The sequence below is a fragment of the Archocentrus centrarchus genome, chromosome 13 (assembly GCF_007364275.1).
Source record: "Archocentrus centrarchus isolate MPI-CPG fArcCen1 chromosome 13, fArcCen1, whole genome shotgun sequence".
NCBI classification, from domain to species: Eukaryota; Metazoa; Chordata; class Actinopteri; order Cichliformes; family Cichlidae; genus Archocentrus; species Archocentrus centrarchus.
In genome coordinates, this window is record NC_044358.1 from 22538353 (window position 1) to 22560981 (window position 22629).

At 40.2% G+C, this 22629-nt stretch overlaps 2 protein-coding genes across 2 annotated transcripts; both read right to left on the reverse strand.

Annotated features, from left to right (window-relative positions):
• Positions 1-669: 669 nt before the first annotated feature.
• On the reverse strand, positions 670-7597 carry LOC115790464 (extracellular calcium-sensing receptor-like). The gene is made up of 6 exons (XM_030744274.1): positions 7589-7597; positions 7088-7360; positions 6173-6967; positions 5795-6022; positions 5487-5610; positions 670-1583 (listed from the first exon to the last, which is right to left on the reverse strand). Exons 1-6 carry the CDS (start codon positions 7595-7597, stop codon positions 670-672), a joined length of 2343 nt encoding a protein of 780 aa, XP_030600134.1.
• An 8551-nt stretch (positions 7598-16148) lies between these two features.
• On the reverse strand, positions 16149-22131 carry LOC115790574 (extracellular calcium-sensing receptor-like). The gene is made up of 6 exons (XM_030744390.1): positions 21941-22131; positions 21448-21745; positions 20488-21282; positions 20089-20316; positions 19806-19929; positions 16149-17062 (listed from the first exon to the last, which is right to left on the reverse strand). The coding sequence occupies exons 1-6, from the start codon at positions 22114-22116 to the stop codon at positions 16149-16151; spliced, it is 2535 nt and encodes an 844-aa protein (XP_030600250.1). The 5' UTR covers positions 22117-22131.
• Positions 22132-22629: the final 498 nt, after the last annotated feature.

Below are 22629 nucleotides of genomic sequence, written 5' to 3' on the forward strand. Positions count from 1 at the left end.
CAAGGTTGGGCAAGAGGATGGTAGGAGGAGTTTGAATGTATTAAAGACAGTTGACGACAAGTTTTCTTTGTTTACAGTACTTTATATTTACAATAGTTAAATAAAATAATCAGAATTGAAAAGTTGTCATTATGTCAGTAACCATATATTGTATTTCTTTTTCAGATCTTATGTAAAAGCTAGGCTGGTATTGCTATTGCCAATAGAATGGGGGGGGGGGGGGGGGGGGGGGGGTCCTCATTTCATTTTCCATGTATCTCATGAGTGAGAATCATACACAAACATAACTGCACAAAGCAAAGCAAATGATCAAGTTACACTGCACTCCATACTAAAATTCAACTATGGTTATACATTGCAGCCTCTTCAAAATGAGAAGAAGTTCAATAGGTTACATACACTTTGTGTTTATATCTACAGAACCATGTTAACTAAATTTAAATGGAAAAAATCCAGTGTTTAACATAAAAAAATAAATGCATGCCATACAAAATATGTGACTGGCCTTAACCGTTAGTCACTTAATATGGTTTGTTGTTAGAGTAAGTGGCAAAGTAATTAACTAAAAAACATAATAAAATAGTTTGTATAAGGCCATTAACCTGCTGAAAGCTCATTTACTTTCTGGCAGTCTGGTGACCAAATTATTATGTAAAAATTATAAGATTGTCAGAGTGATTGTGGTGCCTTCTTCCCCATCATATTCTGTTTTGTATTCTTCTCTGGTTTCAGTAAGATGATGTAACATTTGGGCATAAAGATGCAAATTAACAGTCCAAAACTGGAGGCAAGAATAGCAAATATTTCTACAGCAACACTGAACTTTCCTGGAGAGCTGAGATAAGCTGGGATAAATGTGATCCATACTGCACAGAATATCAGCATGCTAAAAGTGATAAATTTGGCTTCATTGAAATTATCAGGCAGTTTCCGAGCCAGAAAAGCAAAAATAAAACATAACACAGCCAGGAGTCCTATGTATCCGAGCACCGCCCAAAAGCCTACAGCTGATCCCAGAGCACACTCTAAAATGATTTTATCTTTAAATTCCTTAAAATTCTTAAATGGAAAAGGAGGAGAAGTTGTTAACCAGATGATACATATGATAACTTGAATAAGAGTGAATCCTGTAACACAGAGTCTCTGCTGTGTTTGCCCAAACCATTTTTTAACATTACTACCTGGATATGTAGCTCTGAAGGCCATCAAAACCACCATTGTTTTTCCCAGAAGACAAGAGATACAGAGGACAAAGGTGATGCCAAATGCTACATGGCGCAGCATGCAGGACCAATCAGAGGGCTGACCGATGAAAGTCAGAGAACACAGGAAGCACAGAGTTAAGGAGAAGAGCAGCAGAAAGCTCAGCTCAGAGTTATTTGCCCTGACAATAGGAGTTTTCCTATAGTTGAAGAAAATGACTATCACACCAATAGCCATGCATGCTCCAAATAAAGACGCTGCAGTGAGCAGTGCTCCCATGATTTCTGTATATGTCAGGAACACTGCCTCCTTCTTTATGCAGGTGTCTCTTCTTTCATTTGACCAAAACTCAGCGAGACATCTCACACAGGTGACAGAATCTGAAAATGCATATGGAAAGAGATAATACATTTTCTGAGTACATTTGTCTTATTTCTGAGAGAAAAGCAAATCTCCTGAACATAAATAATCCATACATCCATCCATCCATTTTCTTCTCCTTATTCATATCAGGGTCGCAGGGGTTCTGGAGCCAGGGTACACCCTGGACAGGTCACCAATCTGTCACAGGGCTAACACAGAGAGACTGACAACTATTGACACATTCACAACTATGGGCAATTTAGAATCACCTATTAACCTAATCCTACTGACTGCATGTGTTTGGACTGTGGGGGGGAAGCCAGAGTACCCAGAGTACCAGCAGACACGGGGAGAATCTGCAAATTCCACACAGAAAGGCCCTGGCCAGATGTTGGATTCAAACCTAAAACCTTCTTGCTGTGAGGCAACAGTGCTAATCACCACACCACTATGCTGTCCTCACAAATAGTCCTTAATCCTATTCATTTCTTTTAATTCAGAGCAAGATATTCTGCCAGTATTTATACACTAACTTACAATATTAATTATTTCACAGAAAGAAAGTGGACTGTGCATAGTTGCAGTCTTACACGCCTCTCTGCAGCTTCTCTCCTCCTGACATCCCCCAAAACCCCATCCCCATAGAGGTGGTGCCTGCTCCCAGACCACCAAAAAACTAACCAAAAATTAGCAAAAATCTACCTAAGCATGAAAATTCACAAAGAAAGAACAATATAGCATCCTCATCTGCACCAAAGAGTAAAATAGTTAAATGTGGATCATTAAACATTAGGTCTCTCTCTTCCAAGTCCCTGTTAGTAAATGATTTAAGAATTGACCGGCATATTGATTTATTTTGCCTTACATTAACCTGGTTACAGCAGGATGAATATGTTAGTTTAAATGAATCAACACCCCCGAGTCACACTATTAAAATGCTCGAAATACAGGTCGAGGAGGAGGATTAGCAGCAATCTTCCATTCCAGCTTATTAATTAATCAAAAACCCAGACAGAGTTTTAATTCTTTTGAAACTTTAATTCTTAGCCTGTTCAAAAATCTGTTTTATTTGTTGATACCCCCTCCGGTCTGATAATTTCTTAATAACTTTTACATTTACATTATTGGATTACACAGCCGTGGAGAATACATTTTATTACAGTAGAAGTCTTTCTGAAAGTACTGTAACTAAGTTTAGGGATATAATTCCTCTATTATTATGCTCTTTAATGCCATGTGCCAATACAGTGCACAGCAGCTACCTTATAGAGCTAATAGTACCATCTCACTCCAAAAGAGCACTTTGCTCTCAGACTGCTGGCTTACTTGTGGTTCCTAGGATACTTAAGACTAGAACGGCAGGCAGAGCCTTCAGGCCCTCTTCTGTAGAACCAGCTCCCAGTTTAGATTTGGGAGACAGACACCTTGTCTATTTTTAAGATTAGGCTTGAAACTTGAAGATTTTCTCTTCAGCTCTCAACGGAGATGGTCGCACTTTTCTTCTCTCCCCAAGCCCTTCCTTTTTCCCCTGCTTTGTTGCTTGCTGCTTTAGAGCCTCTCTTCACACAACTTCCAAACTGGAATTTATAATTATGGATCTGGTCAGCTGGTCTCTCAATGCCATTGTTTTGATCAAGGAGATTGGGGGAAGGAGAACCCTATCCCCTCTTATCAATTGACATTCCAGCTGGCTACTGTACGTTATGGATTCCTGTGTGGTGTGGAAGATGACGTGCCTGGCCGTATTGTCAATGGAATACACACACATTTGGCTTATTGAGACTGGGATCTCTCCGAATTGGACCTGGAGATACCTGGCTTGTTGTTGCAATTCAGGAAGTCTAGGCAGCTGTCTGGCCTTGGTAAGGCTGCTTATGACGGGAACGCGGGAAGGTACAGACTCAAACTCAGACTCTGTTTATCTAGAGCTGATTCGGAGGGGTAAGATCTTGGAGATGTATGTATCTGTTTCTGTACGGCAAAGGAACGAACCAAGAAGATTCGGATTAATTGGATTTTTCACCACAGAGAGGTGCCAGTAAGACTGAAGGCTGTCAACAAATTAATCAGTACAGTCTGTACCAAAACAAGTCGCAGAATCAGGAATTGGGCTCCCTGGCAGCCTTGGACTGCCGCTTATCAAATTGTCTCCGGGATGTTTGTAAACAGATGCTCTACGCCCCCGCCGTCCTGTCTTCTTCTGACCTGTGTTGGACTGATCTCCCTGACCTAGCTGCTGATGAACTCTACATCTTATCAGAACTGTTAGCTGAGGAGGGAGTTTGAGTCAATCCCACAGTACCCTGACCCCCCCCCCCCCCCCCCCCCCCCCCCCCCCCCCCCCCCCCCCCCTCGCCTCCGCTGGCTCCCTGTCCATCCCTCCCCACCCTAGTGCTCCCATGCTTTATGTTTCTGCTCTGTCACAGAGGTTTTTGTAACCTTATATTGTGTATGTGTGAATGTATACAAAGTATGAGATGATTTTTTTCCTCACGCATCCCTATATGTTTTCACTATTGTTTCTGTCTTTTTAATGGCAGCGCCTCCAGAAGGGGGGCAGCATGGCCACAGTTCACCTATCTCCCCATGTTTGTTCTGTTTGTCTTCTTGGATGGGTGTTCTGTTAACTGTAATTTCCCCATTGTGGGATCAACAAAGTATCATCATCATCATCATCATCAAACTTACCTTTTTGGTCAAGCTTGTAGTTAGGGCTGGATCAGGTGACTCTGAACCCTCCCTTAGTTATACTGCTTCCTTAGTCTGACTGTTGGGTTTTCTCTGTAATTATTGTAGGGTCTTTAACTTACAAAATAATGCACCTTGAGGCAACTGTTTGTTGTGATTTGGCGCTATATAAATAAAATTGAACTGAATTGAACTTAACTATTTTGGGCCTAGGGTGTTGGGGGGGTGGGGGGGGGGCAGTTTTTCTTCTTCACTCACCACATGACGATATGCTACTTGATTTACAGAAAACCAAAACCATCAGCAAAATAAACCCTGGAAATGTTATTGTTCTGTGACAATTAGCCAAATAGTTTCTTGAACTCCAAGGCCTGAGTGCTGAGTTTAAGAGAAAAAGAATGATCCTGTTTTCTAAGGACCTATGGTGTGTATTTATAGAATAATGCTTTAAGAACCACAAAAAAAATACTATTTATAGTTGACAGAGCTAAAAACTTGACCACTCCTCTTGATGATGTTTCAATTTTTCTCCAAATGAAAAGAAATATAACAAGAAATACTCAGAGACCACAAACCTCTGCCAAGACAGCTTAATCTCTGAGCAGTAAACACTTTTAAGGGAGTCATATTTTATTTTGTTTATATTAATTTTGTTTTAGTAAGGTAAAATGGATTTGAAGACACAAACATGTAGAAGTAGGTAATGGATAATAGGTATTGATTTGTAAAAAACTGGGGATGAATAATTTGAGCTTAGTATAAAAACATTATACTGCAGAATATTTCTAACTAACAAGGCAGCTCGTTCTCTTTTCTTGACAATGCTTTCTTTAAAGATATAATATGTTATGGGGTCAACTTGAAGGCTGTTTGTCAACTTTTAACCAATAAATCATTAAGGTGACCTTACAGAATTTGGTGGATGTAAGCCAAATTTTAATGGTCTGTTAACATGACAAATTTTTATCTGAATTTGTTTGAAACTTTTCGAGCTATTTGCTTTACAGACAGAATGACAAACACGCACGCAACACATGAAAAAACTAGCATGAAATAAAATCTGAGCATAGTTTAAGCAGACAATCTAGATAGATTTTGTCTGCAGGGGCAAAAATATATCAAAGCAATTAAATAATTCTCTCGTGGGCTTCCCACATTTTTTGGAAACATGTCTAACTGACAGTAACTTTGCATTGAAATGCACTTAGGTTCAAAAGAAATATTGCCCACACCTGTAACATTGCTTATCTCTCCCTCTGCACATCTTATGCAGTCATAGCAGCAAACAGGCCTTCCTTTCTGGAGAACTTTGCGTGTTCCTGGAGGACACTTCTCACTGCAAACTGACACAGGAACCTGCATGAAAAAGCAAACAAATAAACATGAAACTACGCCTAGACTTTAAGAAAAAAAATATTTGTATGACATCTTTTTATTAATTTTGAATAATCAAAATCCAAATCATTTGAAACATATTAAAAAGATATGAATTTTAAAAAAAAAAAAAAACAAAAAAAAAAACTACTCTATGACAGCTTACCTGCTTTGAGTTTCTCGTCCAAATGAAAAAATTGTTTTGCAGATTTAGCTGCTTTTCTGGAGCTAATGATGTATCATAAAGACCAACGCTTACAAACTCCACAGTGCTGTTTTCTCTTGGCTGCCAGTTTATAATTTCATACTTTGCTGCTGGATCTCCATTCTCATTAAAATAAACCTCATCTCCTTCCTTTGTTTTGAAGTGAATCTTTAGTATGTTTTGTAAAATCTAAGATGATATGCCATAACTCAGTTAATTGCATTACAGACATCTTACACACATTTACTGGCTATAGACAACAGATTTCCTTTTTTTTAATTACAACTATGATTCTTGCTAATGTGAAAAAATATAATTTAAAGTTAGTCTTAAGCTCACCGTGAATGGATCTAGCTGCATGTTGTTGTTACATGTTTTATTACACTTGAGGATATTATGAAGTGCATGGGCCACTGCATACACTCCTTTATAGACATTGTTAAAGATAGGCATGAGTGACATGTCAGTGAAGCTGTTTTGAACTCCAGTCAGTTCTTCATGTCCAGTACACTCTCTCTCAGCCTCTGCTGTTGACTTCAATCCCTTGAACTTACAGCTAAATAATGACTCCCAGAACTCAGTAAACAGTTCATTATTAGATGAATTGAGTGGCTTCACATCCAGCATGAACTCTCTTAGGCCACTGACATGTGCTTTGGGAATGGAAAGACCTATGGCTCCATCCAGTATGTGATGCTTATCTATTGCTGCTGTTTGAGAATCAAATATCCAAGACTCACTGCCTACCCACTGGTACCCAGACAAGTTATGGTTCGAGAACTCACGTATCAGCACATCAAAATCGGCATGAGAGAGGAATGCAACAATCACCTTGGAGGTTGAAGCCTTTATAATGTCAATTATCTTTTGTATTTTGACATATGGATCTGTCCTAAAAAAAGACATAGAATACTCCAGACAGATGCCCAGCTGCTGTGCAGTTTCTGTGAATGTGGCCATGCCATTATTTCCATAATCATTATTGGTTCTGATAGCGCCAACCCAAGTCCAACCAAAATACTTGACCAAATGGGCCAGGGCTCTGCTCTGGTAGTAGTCACTGGGTATTGTTCTGAGGAAGGATGGGTACTTGGTTTTGTCACTGAGGCAAGCACATGTGGCAAAGTGGCTGATCTAAGAGAATAAAAATAAATAAATAAATATATATATTTGTTTCCATGTTCTTCAGCATGAGAGAAAGATTTCACCAACAACTGCAAATTATATACACAAATCATGAATCCTACCCACCACTGGTACATAAAATGGTCCGATGACAGTACCTATTGCCATGGTTGGAGAGGAAGAGGTCTCTCCAATTATTGCCTGCACATTTCCTGGTCTGGTACATGGTGTCTTTGAGGGTACAGACACAATTTCTTTACCATTAGCCAGAGCCAGTGTAACTCCTACACTTCTGGCAACGGAGCCACAAGTATCATAGATTTTATAGCCAAGAGAGACTCCTGGCAGTAGGTATGTACTGTTATTAATCTCCTCAATGGCAAAAAGCATAGACTGGGCAAACTGGAAATCTCTGAAATTTAAACTTAAATGAGACAGTTATGAATAATTGGCATTATATCAAATTTTCCCTTTAAACCGAGACAAAAGCATTTCAAACAATAACATTTAATACCAGAAATTCACAAAATTGAGAAAATTAAAATTCCAGAAATACTGTACCTCATTTGTATCTGCAGTGCTTCCCAATGGATGCATTAAATCTGAATTGATGTCTATTGTGTCATTTACCTGGTGCATTGTAGTGGCAGTGGATTGTGCATGTAAGTATCCTTTCTGTCTTTCCAGCTGGTGTGAAAAGAGAACATCCCCCCCAATATAATATCCCCATCTTTTGATAGCAGCGGGTTCTCAGGATCTCCTGTCTGTCTGCACACCGGCTCATCAGCATGAGAGAAAGATGCCACCAACAACAGCTGCAGAAGTGCCCATCCCTGCTCTGGCCACCTGTGGGTTGATGTCATGTGTTGAGCTAAACCACTTAATGCCATTAGAAGTGTCTTCATGTAAATGAAACACTTACACTGGTATTTATACATTTTGATGCTGTGAAAGAAATAATAACAGAACACTGACAGTTCATTCTCAGTAAACCTACAAGATTGGGCTAGAGGAGGGACATGCCCAATCATGCAATTTGATTCAGGTTACTGTATGTAGTAAAAGGAAATACACTTTGGGCAGGCCTATTTATATATACAGTAGAAATGCAAACAATTATTCACTACAAATAAATATTTACTAAAAAAGATCTTTTCCTTAGAAAATGTGCAGTGACCTCTTCTCAAGTGGCAACAAAGTGCAAATATTTATGTTCTAGTAACATGCCTGCTTATTTGTTACAGAAGTGGGTGCACTGCAAACTTTATTTTATTTTATACAGTACTTTGGGGCTATTGTTAGAGATTTACACAACAAGTCACAGTCACCCAGTCACCTTCACATGCACAGTTTATGCACTAATGTGATATTTGAATCTGACATCAGTTTGTTACTAAATTAAGAAGCTAGACTGTATATCACTGACTGTGAGCCTGTCCTGTCCGGCAGCTTAAGCAAGCAAAATTAGTCTGCATGCTGCGTTGAGCCAGTCACATTTGCTTTGCCAAGTGGATCTTTAAAAGGGCTCCTCTTCTTAATCTTTATTTATTTATGTAAATGATTTATTTTATTATTGATATTGGTATGATACAGTTTACCTATACTGGAGCTGACAGGCAGAAAAGAAGCGACAGATGGTCAAGGAGTCAGAAAAAAACAGAGCACAAATAATTGGTTGCCAACTGCTGCATCTGTAACAAAGCACAAAAAAGAGAACAAACAGCACCTGAGAAAGAAAAACAGGAAAAAAAGCACACAATCTTGCTTTGTTTGTGTGTGTGAGAGTGAGTAAGTGTAAGTGTCTGTGTATTGTGTTGTCATGAAACGTACTTGGTAATGAGGGTGAGAAGCCGCAATGACGCCCCCCAGAGAAGGACCCAGAAGACCCGGGCCATCCCAAGGAGCACTGAAGAACTGAGTCCACACATCCCAATAACATCTGCATGCCCACCCCAGCAGAAGGAAGAGGGAGGCCCAGCCAGAGCCCCCACAGCCAAAAGGCAAGGGCCCCAGAGAACCAGTGGCAGCAGGTAGACAACCCCGCCAGAGGCCCCAAGCAACCAAGAATTGTCTGGCCCCAACAACCCCGGGGCATAGCCAGCACTCTGGAGTACAGTGCAGAGGATCTGGACAGTTTGCAGATTTTTACTGAGTGTTTCAATCGAGCTGTAATGGGCAAACCAGACAAGACGCCAACTCCCTCCACCAGTAAAGGTACTCCAGCCACCCTGTAGAATCCCTGACACAACCTCTCCACCTACCAGTGACATTGTGGATATTTTGGAGTCCATAAATAAAAAAAACTGTTCAGCTTTGATGCATGCCTGGCCCTAGTTGAAATCTCCACAAAGTTTCAGGCTCTTCGGGAGTCAGTGGAGTTCAGTCAGCAGCCGGTGGAAACAATCACTGCAGAAAACAGTTCTCAGAGAGTTGGTGAAATCCCTCACTGAGGGACCACCCCAGTTTTCAGAAGAAAACATTTTTAAAAATCAAAGAAACTGTTATCGAGCTCCAGGCCCCACAGCATGAGTAAAATTATAGTGTTTTCAGGTGTCCATGAGAAGGCAGAAGACCTAGAAACTACAGTATAACACCTATAACTTCCAGAGGACACAGTAAAAAAAAACAAAAACATCACTTTCCATTGTGTCCACCACCTGGGAAGTAAGCGACCTGAAGGGCGCAGATCCACACAGATCATGGCCAAATTTGAACACTTTAAACAAAAGAGACGTGAGCTGAGAGAGACGGACTTCAGCATCAACAACCAGTTTCCAGAGGAGATTCTGGAATGACACAAGGTCCTGTTCTCGATCCACAAAAAGTTCATCCGTGGAGGCTCTCCAACTGTCATCGCAGTCGAAATACTTTATGTCAACAGAAAGCTTTATCACGATGAGAACAGCACTCATCTACCAACGGGTGATTTGTGTCCACACGAATACCTTTTTCTGATGCTTTCTTTCTTTCGACTCTCCTTTGTGAATGGTCTAATAGATATGCCTGCACACGATGATTAATGATGGTTCACTCAGAATAGTGCCACTGATCTGATTGACCCTACCTCGCAGAGTTGCTGCATCTACACTCTCCTTCCCGCCTGCTCAGATCTGCTGACCAACTGCTTTTGGCTCGTAGTGTATTTATTTCTTATGTATTTATTTATTTTAGTCTAATCTATCCTGACTTTTGATTGTGTATTTTTTATTTTATTGTTTCTCTTTTATTTTTCTATGTTACTGATGCTCTTATTTATTGTTATATTTTATTGATGCTCTTATTTCTGGGTGTTGACTTTTACATTTGTCTATTGTTGTTTTATTCTTCCATATTCAGCACTTTGGTCAGTGCTTGCTGTTTTAAAGTGCTCTATAAATAAATTGGCTTGGCTTGGCTTGATTGCAACAAGTTCGTGCAAGAAGGCGCCTGTGCGAGTGGCTTGCTGTCAGCTATTTTCAGCTGTATTTGTGTTGTTTTTGTTTTTGTTATTCGACATCAGAAATGTTGGCTCTCTGACGGTGTATGATCGCCAAGAATTACTGGATATTCAAAACCTCACTAAAAACTTGAATGTTATGACCAGACGAACCAAAAAAGTGGTCTCCTGTTTTTAGCAATGATACCGCATTATCTTCTTCGTAGTGTTGAGCCTCTTTCGTAGCCCGACTTCTCTGCCCCGGAGGAGGCGTCTTCGGCGCCGTGGAAAACACAGCTGCCGACTAGGCTGAAAATCTTACTGGCATCGTACCCTCTGACTAGCTGGCCCTCTCATGCCTTCATAACCGAACGTGGATCAACACATTCCTACTCTGTCCCTCGGCCTCTCGTGGGGTCTGCTAACATCTGGCTGGTTCCTGCTATCGGCTTCAATGAAGGGAGTGCTTTTCCTCGCAGTCATTCACTTCGCCGTTGCGTAGGGAGAGCTAACCACCGAAATCTCCGACCACTGGGGCCAGCACCTGAGACGGCATACATTTTTTCATCAGGCTGTCAGACAGAATCATATTCCTCTACTGATAACAGTAGAGGATGACCTCACACATTGGAATACTTGACTTATATCACTCATGGGGAGAGTTGCATGCATTAAAGTAATGGTTTTGCCAAAAATCAGCTATCTGTTCACACTGCTCCCCAGTAAACCCTATTTTGTTTGGTTTAAGTCACTAGACTCAAGCATTTCAAAATTTTTATGGAAAAACAAACCATCACAAATAAGTTTAAAAACTCTACAAAAGCCAAAACACAATGGTGGTCTAGAACTACCAAATTTTTTACCTCTACTGCTTAGGCAATAGATTTCAGTATGTTTCAAAATGGACCAATTCAAGCCCATTAGACAGCCCATGGTTGTTCCTTGAACAAGCACTGTGGAAAAATAAAAATCTGTGATCTCTCTTTCATTAGCTCCAGTATTAAACATCATAGATGCTCTAAAAGCCTTAGTATAAACACCTCCCTGGAGGGAATTTTTAAGAAAGTCTTCATCTATCCCATGTATACTAACACCCATTTGATGAAATCCAGATATCTTTCAGAAAAAGAAAATACTGAATTTTCCATCATGGCATAAGAAAGGGATAAAAAATCTAGAGCACATTATTCAAGATAGAAATTTTATTTCATTCCAAGAACTTATATCAAAATATGCAGTCAGCAACTGTAAATTTATGGAATATTAGCAAATGAAGTCCATCATACAGGAAAGATTCTATCTCAATGAGGGGGTCGGCTCCCTGTTACCTGTGGTTCTCTGGGGCTTTGCCCTTTGGTTGTTTGGGCTCTGTTTAGGGCCTCCCTCTTCCTTCTGCTGGGGTGGACAGGCAGCTGTCATCAGCTATTGGGGGGCAGATGGCTCTTTCTCCATCTGCCACTGGCTTCTGGTGGACGTTGTTGCAGCTTCCCACCCTCATTATTAAGTACCGCTTCAGTGCAGTAGATTAACATTATCTTGCATGTGGTGTATAACATCAGAACACAGCAAAACATTATAAACAAGAACAAACTGAACTCAGAGCATTTGAAGGAATCAAAGCTCAAATATTGCTTTTCAAGCTTGTGTGTGTCACACAGTGGTGTGGACATGCCAGTCTCATTAATACATTTATTAGTACATCCTCCCGCTTGCGGTGTTCCTATTAAAACAGACCATTATGGTTTTCACCTTGCTACAAGGCTATGATGCTGGTTCTCTGGTGGAGCCAGAGGAGCTACTCAGAGATGCTAGCTTGGTTAGCTTCTCACTATTACTCACTATTGGTTAGATTCCCCCACCCACATTGCTATCCCGGCTTTAAATGTGCGATATGCTAAGCTAAGGTGTTTTTTTGGACCCTGGTACAGTGCTCATCTATGAGCACAGTACGAGATGAATTTTTCAGACTGGCCAGTGAACACACACATGCACACACACACGCACAAACACACACACACACAAACACACAGCTAAACCTGCTACAGCGGAAAAAATTATTTTATATCAATCCACAAGGCTTTTAAATAAAGTGTCAAACACAAAAACAAAGGGCATTTTATCTATAATTTCAGTTTGTTTTAGTTTTGTATACCCACAATACACTTTCAGTTAGTTAATGGTTTTTCCTTTTAATTATAGTTTTTATTTATTTCAGTGTTTTGAAAAAAATGTTTTTTCAATTTCAGTTTCAGATATTTTGTTCATTTTGGTTAACGATAATAACCTTGTTTCACACACAAGTTCTTGAATAATGAGGCCCAATCTTATGATAAAGACCTCATAGTGCCATATCACCCCAATAGAGCACTTTGCTCTCAGAGTGCAGGAACGTGTGGTTCCTAACGTATTTAAAAGTAGAATGGGAGGCAGAGCCTTCAGCTTTCAGGTCCTCTTCTGTGGAACCAGTTCCCATTTTGGATTTGGGAGACAGATACCGTCTTTATTTTTAAAATTTAGGCTTAAAACTTTCCTTTATGATAAATCCTCTAGTTAGGGCTGGATCAGGTGACTCTGAACCCTCCCTTAGTTATGCTGCAATACAGTAGGCCTAGTCTGCTGGGGGGGGTTCCCATGATGCAGTATTTCTTCTTCACTCACCTCTTTTCACTTTGTGTTTATGCACCACTCTGCATTTAATCATTATTTTGTATTAATCTCGGGCTCATTTCCACAGTGTATCTTTTGTCCTGTTTCCCTCCATTCACCGCTAAGGCATCTGGGCTGCCTCAGGGAAGGGCAGATGGCTGCCTGGTTCTGAGCCTGGTTCTGCCAGAGGTTTCTTCCTATTAAAAGTGAGTTTTTTTCCTTCCCACTGTCACCAAGTGCTTGCTCATAGGGGGTCATCTGATTGTTGGGTTTTCTCACTATACAGTGGTATGCAAAAGTTTGGGCACACCTGATAATTTTCGATTTTCCTTTATAAATCATTGGTTGTTCAGATAAGCAATTTCAGTTAAATATATCATATAGCAGATGAACACAGTAATACTGGAGAAGTGAAATGAAGTTTACTGGATTTACAGAAAGTGTGCAATAATTATTTAAACAAAATTAGGCAGGCGCATAAGTTTGGGCACCCTAACAGAAAAATTACATCAATATTTAGTAGATCCTCCTTTTGCAGAGATAACAGCCTCTAAGCACTTCCTATAGCTTCCAATGAGAGTCTGGATTCTGGTTGAAGGTATATTGGATCGTTCTTCTTTCCAAAACATGTCCAGTTCAGTCAGGTTTGATGGTTTCTGAGCATGGACAGCCCGCTTTAAATCACACCACAGATTTTCAATAATATTCAGGTCTGGGGACTGAGATGGCCATTCCAGAATGTTGTACTTGTTCCTCTGCATGAATGCCTTAGTAGATTTTGAGCAGTGTTTAGGGTTGTTGTCTTGTTGAAGTATCCAGCCCCGGTACAACTTCTACTTTGTCACTGATTCTTGAATATTGTTCTCAAGAATCTGCTGATATTGACTGGAATCCATGCAACCCTCAGATTTAACAAGATTCCCAGTACCTGCACCGGCCACACAGCCCCACAGCATGATGGAACCACCACCAAATTTTACTGTGGGTAGCAAGTGTTTGTCTTGGAATGCTGTGTTCTTTTTCCGCCATGCATACAGCACTTTGTTATGTCCAAATAACTCAATTTTAGTTTCATCAGTCCACAGCACCTTATTCCAAAATGAAGCTGGCTTGTCCAAATGTGCTTTAGCAGACCTCAAGAAAGTGTTTGTGGCGTGTCTCCAGAAAAGGCTTCTTCTGCATTACTCTCCCGTACAGCCTCTCTTTGTGCAAAGTGCACTGAATAGTTGAACTACGCACAGTGACACCATGTGCAGCAAGATGATATTGTAGGTCTTTGGAGCAGCTCTGTGGGTTGACTATGACTGACCATCCTTCACCTCTCCCTATCTGAGATTTTTCTTGGCCTGCCACTTCAGACCTTAACAAGAACTCTGCCTGTGGTCTTCCATTTCCTCACTATGTTCCTCACAGTGGAAACTGACAGCTGAAATCTCTGAGAGAGCTTTTTGGATCCTTCCCCTAAACCATGATGTTGAACAATCTTTGTTTTCAGACCATTTGAGAGTTGTTTTGAGGCTCCCATGTTGCCACTCTTCAGAGAAGATGCAAAGAGGAGAAACACTTGCAATTGGCCACCTTAACCCTTTCTCATAATTAGATTCACCTGTGTATGTAGGTCAAGGGTCAATGAGCTTACAAAACAAAATTTTGTGTTCCAATAATTAATGCTAAAGGTATTCAAATCAATAATATGACAAAGGTGCCCAAAATTATGTACCTGCCTAATTTTGTTTAGATAATTATTGCACACTTTCTGTAAATCCTATAAACTTCATTTCACTTCTCAAATATCACTGTGTTCATCTGCTATATGATATATTTAACTGAAATTGCTGATCCAAACAACCAATGATTTATAAAGGTAAATCATGAAAATTATCAGGGGTGCTCAAACATTTGCATAACACTGTAATTTTTGAGTCTTTACCTAACAATATAAAGCACCTTCAGGGGACTGATGTGATTTAGTGCTACCGTATTTTTCGGACTATACGTCGCTCCAGAGTATAGGTCGCACCAGCCAAAAAATGCATAATAAAGAAGAAAAAAACATATATAGGTCGCACTGGACTATAAGTCGCACTTTTTTTTTTTTTTGGGGGGGGGGGGGGGGGGGGGGGGTGTTGATAGAATCCGAGACCCAGAGCAGAAATTCCATCTTGAACGGCAATTTAAAATAATAATGGATTAAAAAACAGGACGAACACGGTTACGCCTACGTTATGCTAACGTAACACATTCGGCTACATGACGCACAACGAACACGTGTTCGGTATGTTAACGTAACATTAAGTTATTCAGATAACCATAGCATAAAGAACATACTAACAAGTTAACCAAACCATCAATCCATTGAATTCTTCATCCTCGGTGTCACTTCTAAACAACTCAGTACACTCCGTAGACGAAGCGCCGCTTCCTCTTCTGTGTCGCGTTAGTCAGACTCGTCGTCAGCTGCAGTTCCAATTATTCCAGCCTTTCTGAATCCCAACAGGATGGTTTGTCACTGAAGCCCATGTTTTCTTGATCCATCCAATGACTTCCAGGAAAGTTGGGTGGCGCATTCTCCCAGTTGCCGTTAAGCTGTGCTCTCCGTCCATCATCCACTGCGCCCACAGGTTACGCAAGACTGCCTTAAAGCTCCGGTTCACGGAGATGTCAAGTGGCTGGAGTATTTTGGTTCATGTGTTATAAATGTCACATATACGTCGCTCTGGAGTATAAGTCGCACCCCCAGCCAAACTATGAAAAAAAGTGCGACTTATACTCCGGAAAATACGGTATATATATTTTAAAAAATGAATTGAACTGAACTGAATCTGCAGCGCCATGTTGTTCAGATTTTAATGAAAAAAATTCCAATTTTCACATAAGAAAATAAATGCATGCCATAAGAAATACATGAACGGTTCAATAACCCTTAGCTGTTTAGTCACTTGATATGGTTTGTTATTTGAGGAAGTTGCAAACGAAGTAATGAAAACAAGTGATAAAGGAGATGTAGTTTCTATAAAGCCATTATCAATTAAAGTAGATCCTGCTGAAACCTTACTTTCTGACAGTCTGGTGACCAAATTATTATGTAAAAATTATAAGATTAAAATAGCATTATACTATATTCAGTTTTTAGAGTGAGTGTGGTGCCTTCTTCCCCATCATATTCTTTTTGGTATTCTTCTCTGGTTTCAGTAAGATGATGTAACATTTGGGCATAAAGATGCAAATTAACAGTCCAAAACTTGAGGCAAGAATAGCAAATATTTCTACAGCAACACTGAACTTTCCTGGAGAGCTGACATACGCTGGGATAAATGTGATCCATACTGCACAGAATATCAGCATGCTAAAAGTGATGAATTTGGCTTCATTGAAATTATCAGGCAGTTTCCGAGCCAGAAAAGCAAAAATAAAACACAAAATGGCCAGGAGTCCTATGTATCCGAGCACCGCCCAAAAGCCTACAGCTGATCCCAGAGCACACTCTAAAATGATTTTATCTTTAAATTCCTTAAAATTCTTAAATGGAAAAGGAGGAGAAGTTGTTAACCAGATGATACATATGAGAACTTGAATAAGAGTGAATCCTGTAACACAGAGTCTCTGCTGTGCAGGCCCAAACCATTTCATCACATTGCTACCTGGAAGTGTAGCTCTGAAGGCCATTAAAACCACCATTGTTTTTCCCTGAAGACAAGAGATACAGAGGACAAAGGTGATGCCAAATGCTACATGGCGCAGCATGCAGGACCAATCAGAGGGCTGGCCAATGAAGGTCAGAGAACACAGGAAGCACAGAGTTAAGGAGAAGAGCAGCAGGAAGCTCAGCTCAGAGTTATTTGCTTTCACAATAGAAGTTTTCCTATATTTGAAGAAAATGAACATCACACCAATAGTCATGCATGCGCCAAGTAAAGATGCTGCAGTGAGCAGTGCTCCCATAATTTCTTCATATGACAGAAACACTGCCTCCTTCTTGATACAGGCGTCTCTTCTTTCATTTGACCAAAACTCAGGAGGACATCTCACACAGGTGACAGAATCTGCAAATTAATGTTGAAGCAGATGTTAGACTACATTTGTGTCATTCCTGGGTTTGCATCTACGTACAGTATCCATGTTATATAAAGCTTAAAACTGGACCACTTGATGATGTTTTCATTTTTCTCCAAATAAAAATAAATGTAACAGGAAGCACTCGGAGACTGTAAACCTCTGCCAAGGCATCTTATTCTCTGGGCAGTATTTGCTTTTGTTTTCTTTGTTCTTTTAAAAATAAACTTTAAGGAATTTTTAGTGCAGTAAAAATCAGATAATGGTAGTATAAAACATGTTTATTTTGAATACACAAACACGTAGAAGTAGATAATGTATAATAAATATAGATTTGTAAATGACTGGATACGAATAACTTGAACTTATTATGTATATACTACAGTATATAGTATTTTAACTCATTCTCTTTCTCTTGACAATACTTTCTTTAATGATTTAACACATTTTGGGGTCAACTTGAAAGAAAGGCTCATGTGAAATGTAAAAGTGAGATCAGAGGTAAAATATGACATGATATTTTAAGTTTAACAATAACTACAATGTGATATCTAGAATCCTCATGCACCTGTTTCATTCATAAATGTTGGTAATACAAACAAAGTCTGTAGAATTATGAAAGTTTTTCCTAATTTGACCTTGAAGAAGAGGTCAGAGGTCCAAAGCAACATGATATTTAGAATCCCCATATTTCATTCCCTATATGCTTATATATCCCCAATACAATCAATGGTATAAAGCATAGTTTTAAATAGCTCTATATAGCTTTATTACCACTTTGACCTTCAAACTACTGACCATGAAGAAGAGGTCAGAGGTGAGATATTTTAAAGCTTTATATGGTACTTTCTGTAAGTTGACAGTAAACACCACACTATTGAGAATCATAGTTTCTAAGTTATAAGACTTTTTTTTTTTCAATTTTTGACCGATAAATCATTGAAGACCTTGGTGGACATAAGCCAAATTTTTATGGATTGTCAATCAGAATTAATTCAAAACATTTTGAGCAACTGTGTTTACAGACATAATGAGACACACACATGCAAACGCTAGGAAAAACAAAACCTCACTGAGCATTAAATAAAGTCCTAACATGTAATCCAGTCTCGATAGCTGGGGATCGGTCTGCCCTCGGCCACCGCCCAACACACACTGCACCCGACCCCTATGACGCCTCCTGCGGGTGGTGGGCCTACAGGAGGGCGGGCCCATGTTGTCTCTTTGGGCTGCGCCCGGCTGGGTACCACGGGTTAATGCCCGGCCAGCAGATGCTCTCCCTCGAGCTCCATCCCCAGGCCTGGCTCCAGGGTGGGGCCCCGGTAACCCTATCCCATGCAGGGTAAACAGTATTTCCATAGGGGTCTTCTGAACCGCTCTTTGTATGGCCCCTCACCAAGGACCATTTGCCATGGGAAACCCAGGGGGACAAGCCCGCGGACAACATAGCTCCTGGGATCACTGGTATACAGAAACCCCTCCACCATGATAAGGTGGCCATTCACGGACAACTGCACAACCGCAGCGAGAGCTTGGTCTGTATAGCTGGCAATAAGTTGGACTCGTTTCCTGTGGGTGTTGGACTTTGCCAGGGCTGCCATTTGTCACCGAATCTGTTCATAATTTTTATGGACAGAATTTCTAGGCGTAGCCATGTGGCAGAAGGCTTCTGCCTTGGTGGCCTCAGAATCTCATCTCTGCTCGTTTCGGATGATGCTGCCCTGTTGGCTTCATCGGGGGGTGGCCTCCATCTCACAGTGGAACAGTTCGCAGCCAAGTGTGAAGCGGCTGGCATGAGAATCAACACCTCTAAGTCGGAGGCCATGGACCTCAGCCAGAAAAGGGTAGAGTGCCCTCTCCGGCTAAGGGATGAGTTCCTGCCGCAGGTGGAGGAGTTTAGGTATCTCAGGGTCTTGTTCACGAGTGACGGGAGAAGGAAGCGGGAGATCAAGAGACAGATCAGGGCTACGTCTGCAGTGATGTGGATGCTGCACTGGTCTGTTGTGATGAAGAGGGAGCTGAGCATAAAAGCGAAGCTGTCGATTTACCGGTCGATCTACATTTCTACCCTCACCTATGGTCAGGAGTTTTGGGTAGTGACTGAAAGAATAAGTTAGCGAATATAAGCTGCAGAAATGAGCTTCCTCTGAAGGGTGCCTAGAATCTCCCTTAGACATAGGGTGAGGAGTGCAGCCATTCGGGAGGGGCTCAGAATAGAGCCGCTGGTCTTCCACATCAAGAGGAGCCAGTTGAGGTAGCTCAGGCATCTGACTTGGATGCCTCCACGGTGTCTCTTGGGTGAGGTGTTCCGGTCATGTCCTACCGGGAAGAGGCCCCGGGGTAGACCCAGGACATGGTGGAGAGATTATATCTCTCCGCTGGCCTGGGAACACCTTGAAGTCACTCCGAATGAGCTGGTGGAGGTGGCTGGGGAGGGAAGGCTGGGCTTCTCTGCTTAGGTTCCTGACCCGCGACCCGGCGACGTATAAGCGGAAGAAAATGCATGGATGGAGGGATGGATGGATGGATGGATAGACATAGAATGCAATATAAATTTTCTCTGGCTGAATTGTGCGTAGTTTAAACAGGCAATCTAGATAGATTGTGTATGCAGGAAAAAAAATACATCAAAACAATTAAATAATTCTACTGTGGGCTTCCTACACACTTTGGAAAAGTATAAGTGCATTGTGTTGACATGCAGAAAAGTTAAAAAAGAAATATTACCCACACCTGTAACGTTGCTTATCTCTCCCTCTGCACATCGTAAGCAGTCATAGCAGCAAACAGGCCTTCCTTTCTGGAGAACTTTGCGTGTTCCTGGGGGACACTTCTCACTGCAAACTGACACAGGAACCTGATGGAAAAAAAAAAAAAGAAACTACACATAGACTGTGAGAAGAAATTGTATGATGTTATCTGTTTTATTTATTAATTTTGAATCATCGAAACCAAAATGATTGGAAACATATTAAATAGATATGAATGTTTAAAAAACTACTCTATGACAGCTTGCCTGCTTTGAGTTTCTTGTCCAAATGAAAGACTTGTTTTGCAGATTTAGCTGCTTTTCTGGAAATAATGATGTATCATAAAGACCAACGGTGACAAACTCCACAGTGCTGTTTTCTCTTGGCTGCCAGTTTATAATTTCATACTTTGCTGCTGGATCTCCATTCTCATTAAAATAAACCTCATCTCCTTCCTTTGTTTTGAAGTGAATCTTTAGTATGTGTTGTAAAATCTAAAATGATATGCCATAACTCAGTTAATTGCATTAAAGACATCTTACACACCTACTGGATATAGAATATGAGAGACAACATATTTCTTTTTTTTTCTTTTAATTACATCTATGATTCTAGCTAATGTGACTTAATGTAAAAACTATGATTTAAATTGGTCTTACGCTCACCGTGAAATGATCTAGCTGCATGTTGTTGTTACATGTTTTATTACAGTTGAGGATATTATGAAGTGCATGGGCCACTGCATACACTCCTTTATAGACATTGTTAAAGATAGGCATGAGTGACATGTCAATGAGGCTGTTTTGAACTCCAGTCAGATCTTCATGTCCAGTACACTCTCTCACAGCCTCTGCTGTTGACTTCAATCCCTTGAACTTACAGCTAAATAATGACTCCCAGAACTCAGTAAACAGTTCATTATTAATTGAATTGAGTGGCTTCACATCCAGCATGAACTCTCTCAGGCCACTGACATGTGCTTTGGGAATGGAAAGACCTATGGCTCCATCCAGTATGTGATGCTTATCTATTGCTGCTGTTTGAGAATCAAATATCCAAGACTCACTGCCTACCCACTGGTACCCAGACAAGTTATGACGTGAGAACTCATGTATCAGGACATTCAAATCTGCACGAGAGAGGAATGCAACAATCACCTTGGAAGTTGAAGCCTTTATAATGTCAATTATCTTTTGTATTTTGACATATGGATCTGTCCTAAAAAAAGACACAGAATACTCCAGACAGATGTCCAGCTGCTGTGCAGTTTCTGTGAATGTGGCCATGCCATTATTTCCATAATCATTATTGGTTCTGATAGCGCCAACCCAAGTCCAACCAAAATACTTGACCAAATGGGCCAGGGCTCTGCTCTGGTAGTAGTCACTGGGTATTGTTCTGAGGAAGGATGGGTACTTGGTTTTGTCACTGAGGCAAGCGCATGTGGCAAAGTGGCTGATCTAAGAGAATAAAAATAAATAAATAAGTATTTTTATATATTTCCATGATCCTCAGCATGAGAGAAAGATGCCATATATATATATATATATATATATATATATATATATATATATATATATATATATATATATATATATATATATATATTCATACAGTCTACCCACCACTGGTACATAAAATGGTCCGATGACAGTACCTATTGCTATGGTTGGAGAGGAAGAGGTCTCTCCAATTATTGCCTGCACATATGCAGGTCTGGTACATGGTGTCTTGGAGGGTACAGACACAATTTCTTTACCATTAGCCAAAGCCAGTGTAACTCCTACACTTCTAGCAATGGAGCCACAAGTATCATAGATTTTATAGCCAAGAGAGACTCCTGGCAGTAGGTCTGTACTGTTATTAATCTCCTCAATGGCAAAAAGCATAGACTGGGCAAACTGGAAATCTCTGAAATTTAAACTTAAATGAGACAATTATGAATAATTGGCATTATATCAAATTTTCCCTTTAAACAGAGACAAAAGCATTTCAAACAATAACATTTAATACCAGAAATTCACAAAATTGAGAAAATTAAAATACCAGAAATACTGTGCCTCATTTGTATCTGCAATGCTTCCCAATGGATGCATTGATCTCTATTGTGTAATTTACCTGGTGCATTGTAGTGGCAGTGGTTTGTGCATGTAAGTATCCTTTCTGTCTTTCCAGCTGGTGTGAAAAGAGAACATCCCCCCCAGTATAATATCCCCATCTTTAGATAGCAACGGGTTCTCAGGATCTCCTGTCTGTCTGCACACCGGCTCATCAGCATGAGAGAAAGATGCCATCAACAACAGCTGCAGAAGTGCCCATCCCTGCTTTGGCCACCTCTGTGTGGACGTCATGTCTTGAGCTAAAATACTTAATGCCATCACAAGTGTCTTCATGTAAATGAAAGACTTACAGTAGTATTTATACCTTTTGATGCTGTATAAAAAAATAATCATAGAACACTTACAGTTCATTCTTAGTCACACAAGGTTGGGCTAGAGGAGGGACATGCCCAATCATGACGATTTTACGCAGGTTACTGTATGTAAAAGAAGGAAATAAATAATAATGATTCTTCCTCTTAGCTGCAATGAAACAAATAATAAATAGCATGAATATGATATTTTATTTTTTCTGAAGTTATTTTTTAATATTTCTTACTTTCCTGTTTCAATGCCTACTTGTGTTTAAGAACAGCTGTAAGATTTTATATCACTATAAACAAAGTTACTATAAGCAACAAAGTACCTTATTACAGATCTTAGCTGTATTTTCACAATGTTAATTTAACAATGTTAATAAAATTTAAC

Excerpts from the sequence above, each read along its gene's own strand:
- LOC115790464 (XM_030744274.1), bottom strand. Across the intron at positions 6,023-6,172 it reads TGCAGCTAGATCCATTCACG|ATTTTACAAAACATACTAAA; the intron begins GTGAGCTTAAGA and ends ATATCATCTTAG. Across the intron at positions 5,611-5,794 it reads GGACGAGAAACTCAAAGCAG|GTTCCTGTGTCAGTTTGCAG; the intron begins GTAAGCTGTCAT and ends TTTTTCATGCAG.
- LOC115790574 (XM_030744390.1), bottom strand. The coding sequence starts at position 22,116 with ATGGCATCTTTCTCTCATGCTGATGAGCCGGTGTGCAGACAGACAGGA. Across the intron at positions 21,283-21,447 it reads GACCATTTTATGTACCAGTG|ATCAGCCACTTTGCCACATG; the intron begins GTGGGTAGACTG and ends TTATTCTCTTAG. Across the intron at positions 20,317-20,487 it reads TGCAGCTAGATCATTTCACG|ATTTTACAACACATACTAAA; the intron begins GTGAGCGTAAGA and ends ATATCATTTTAG.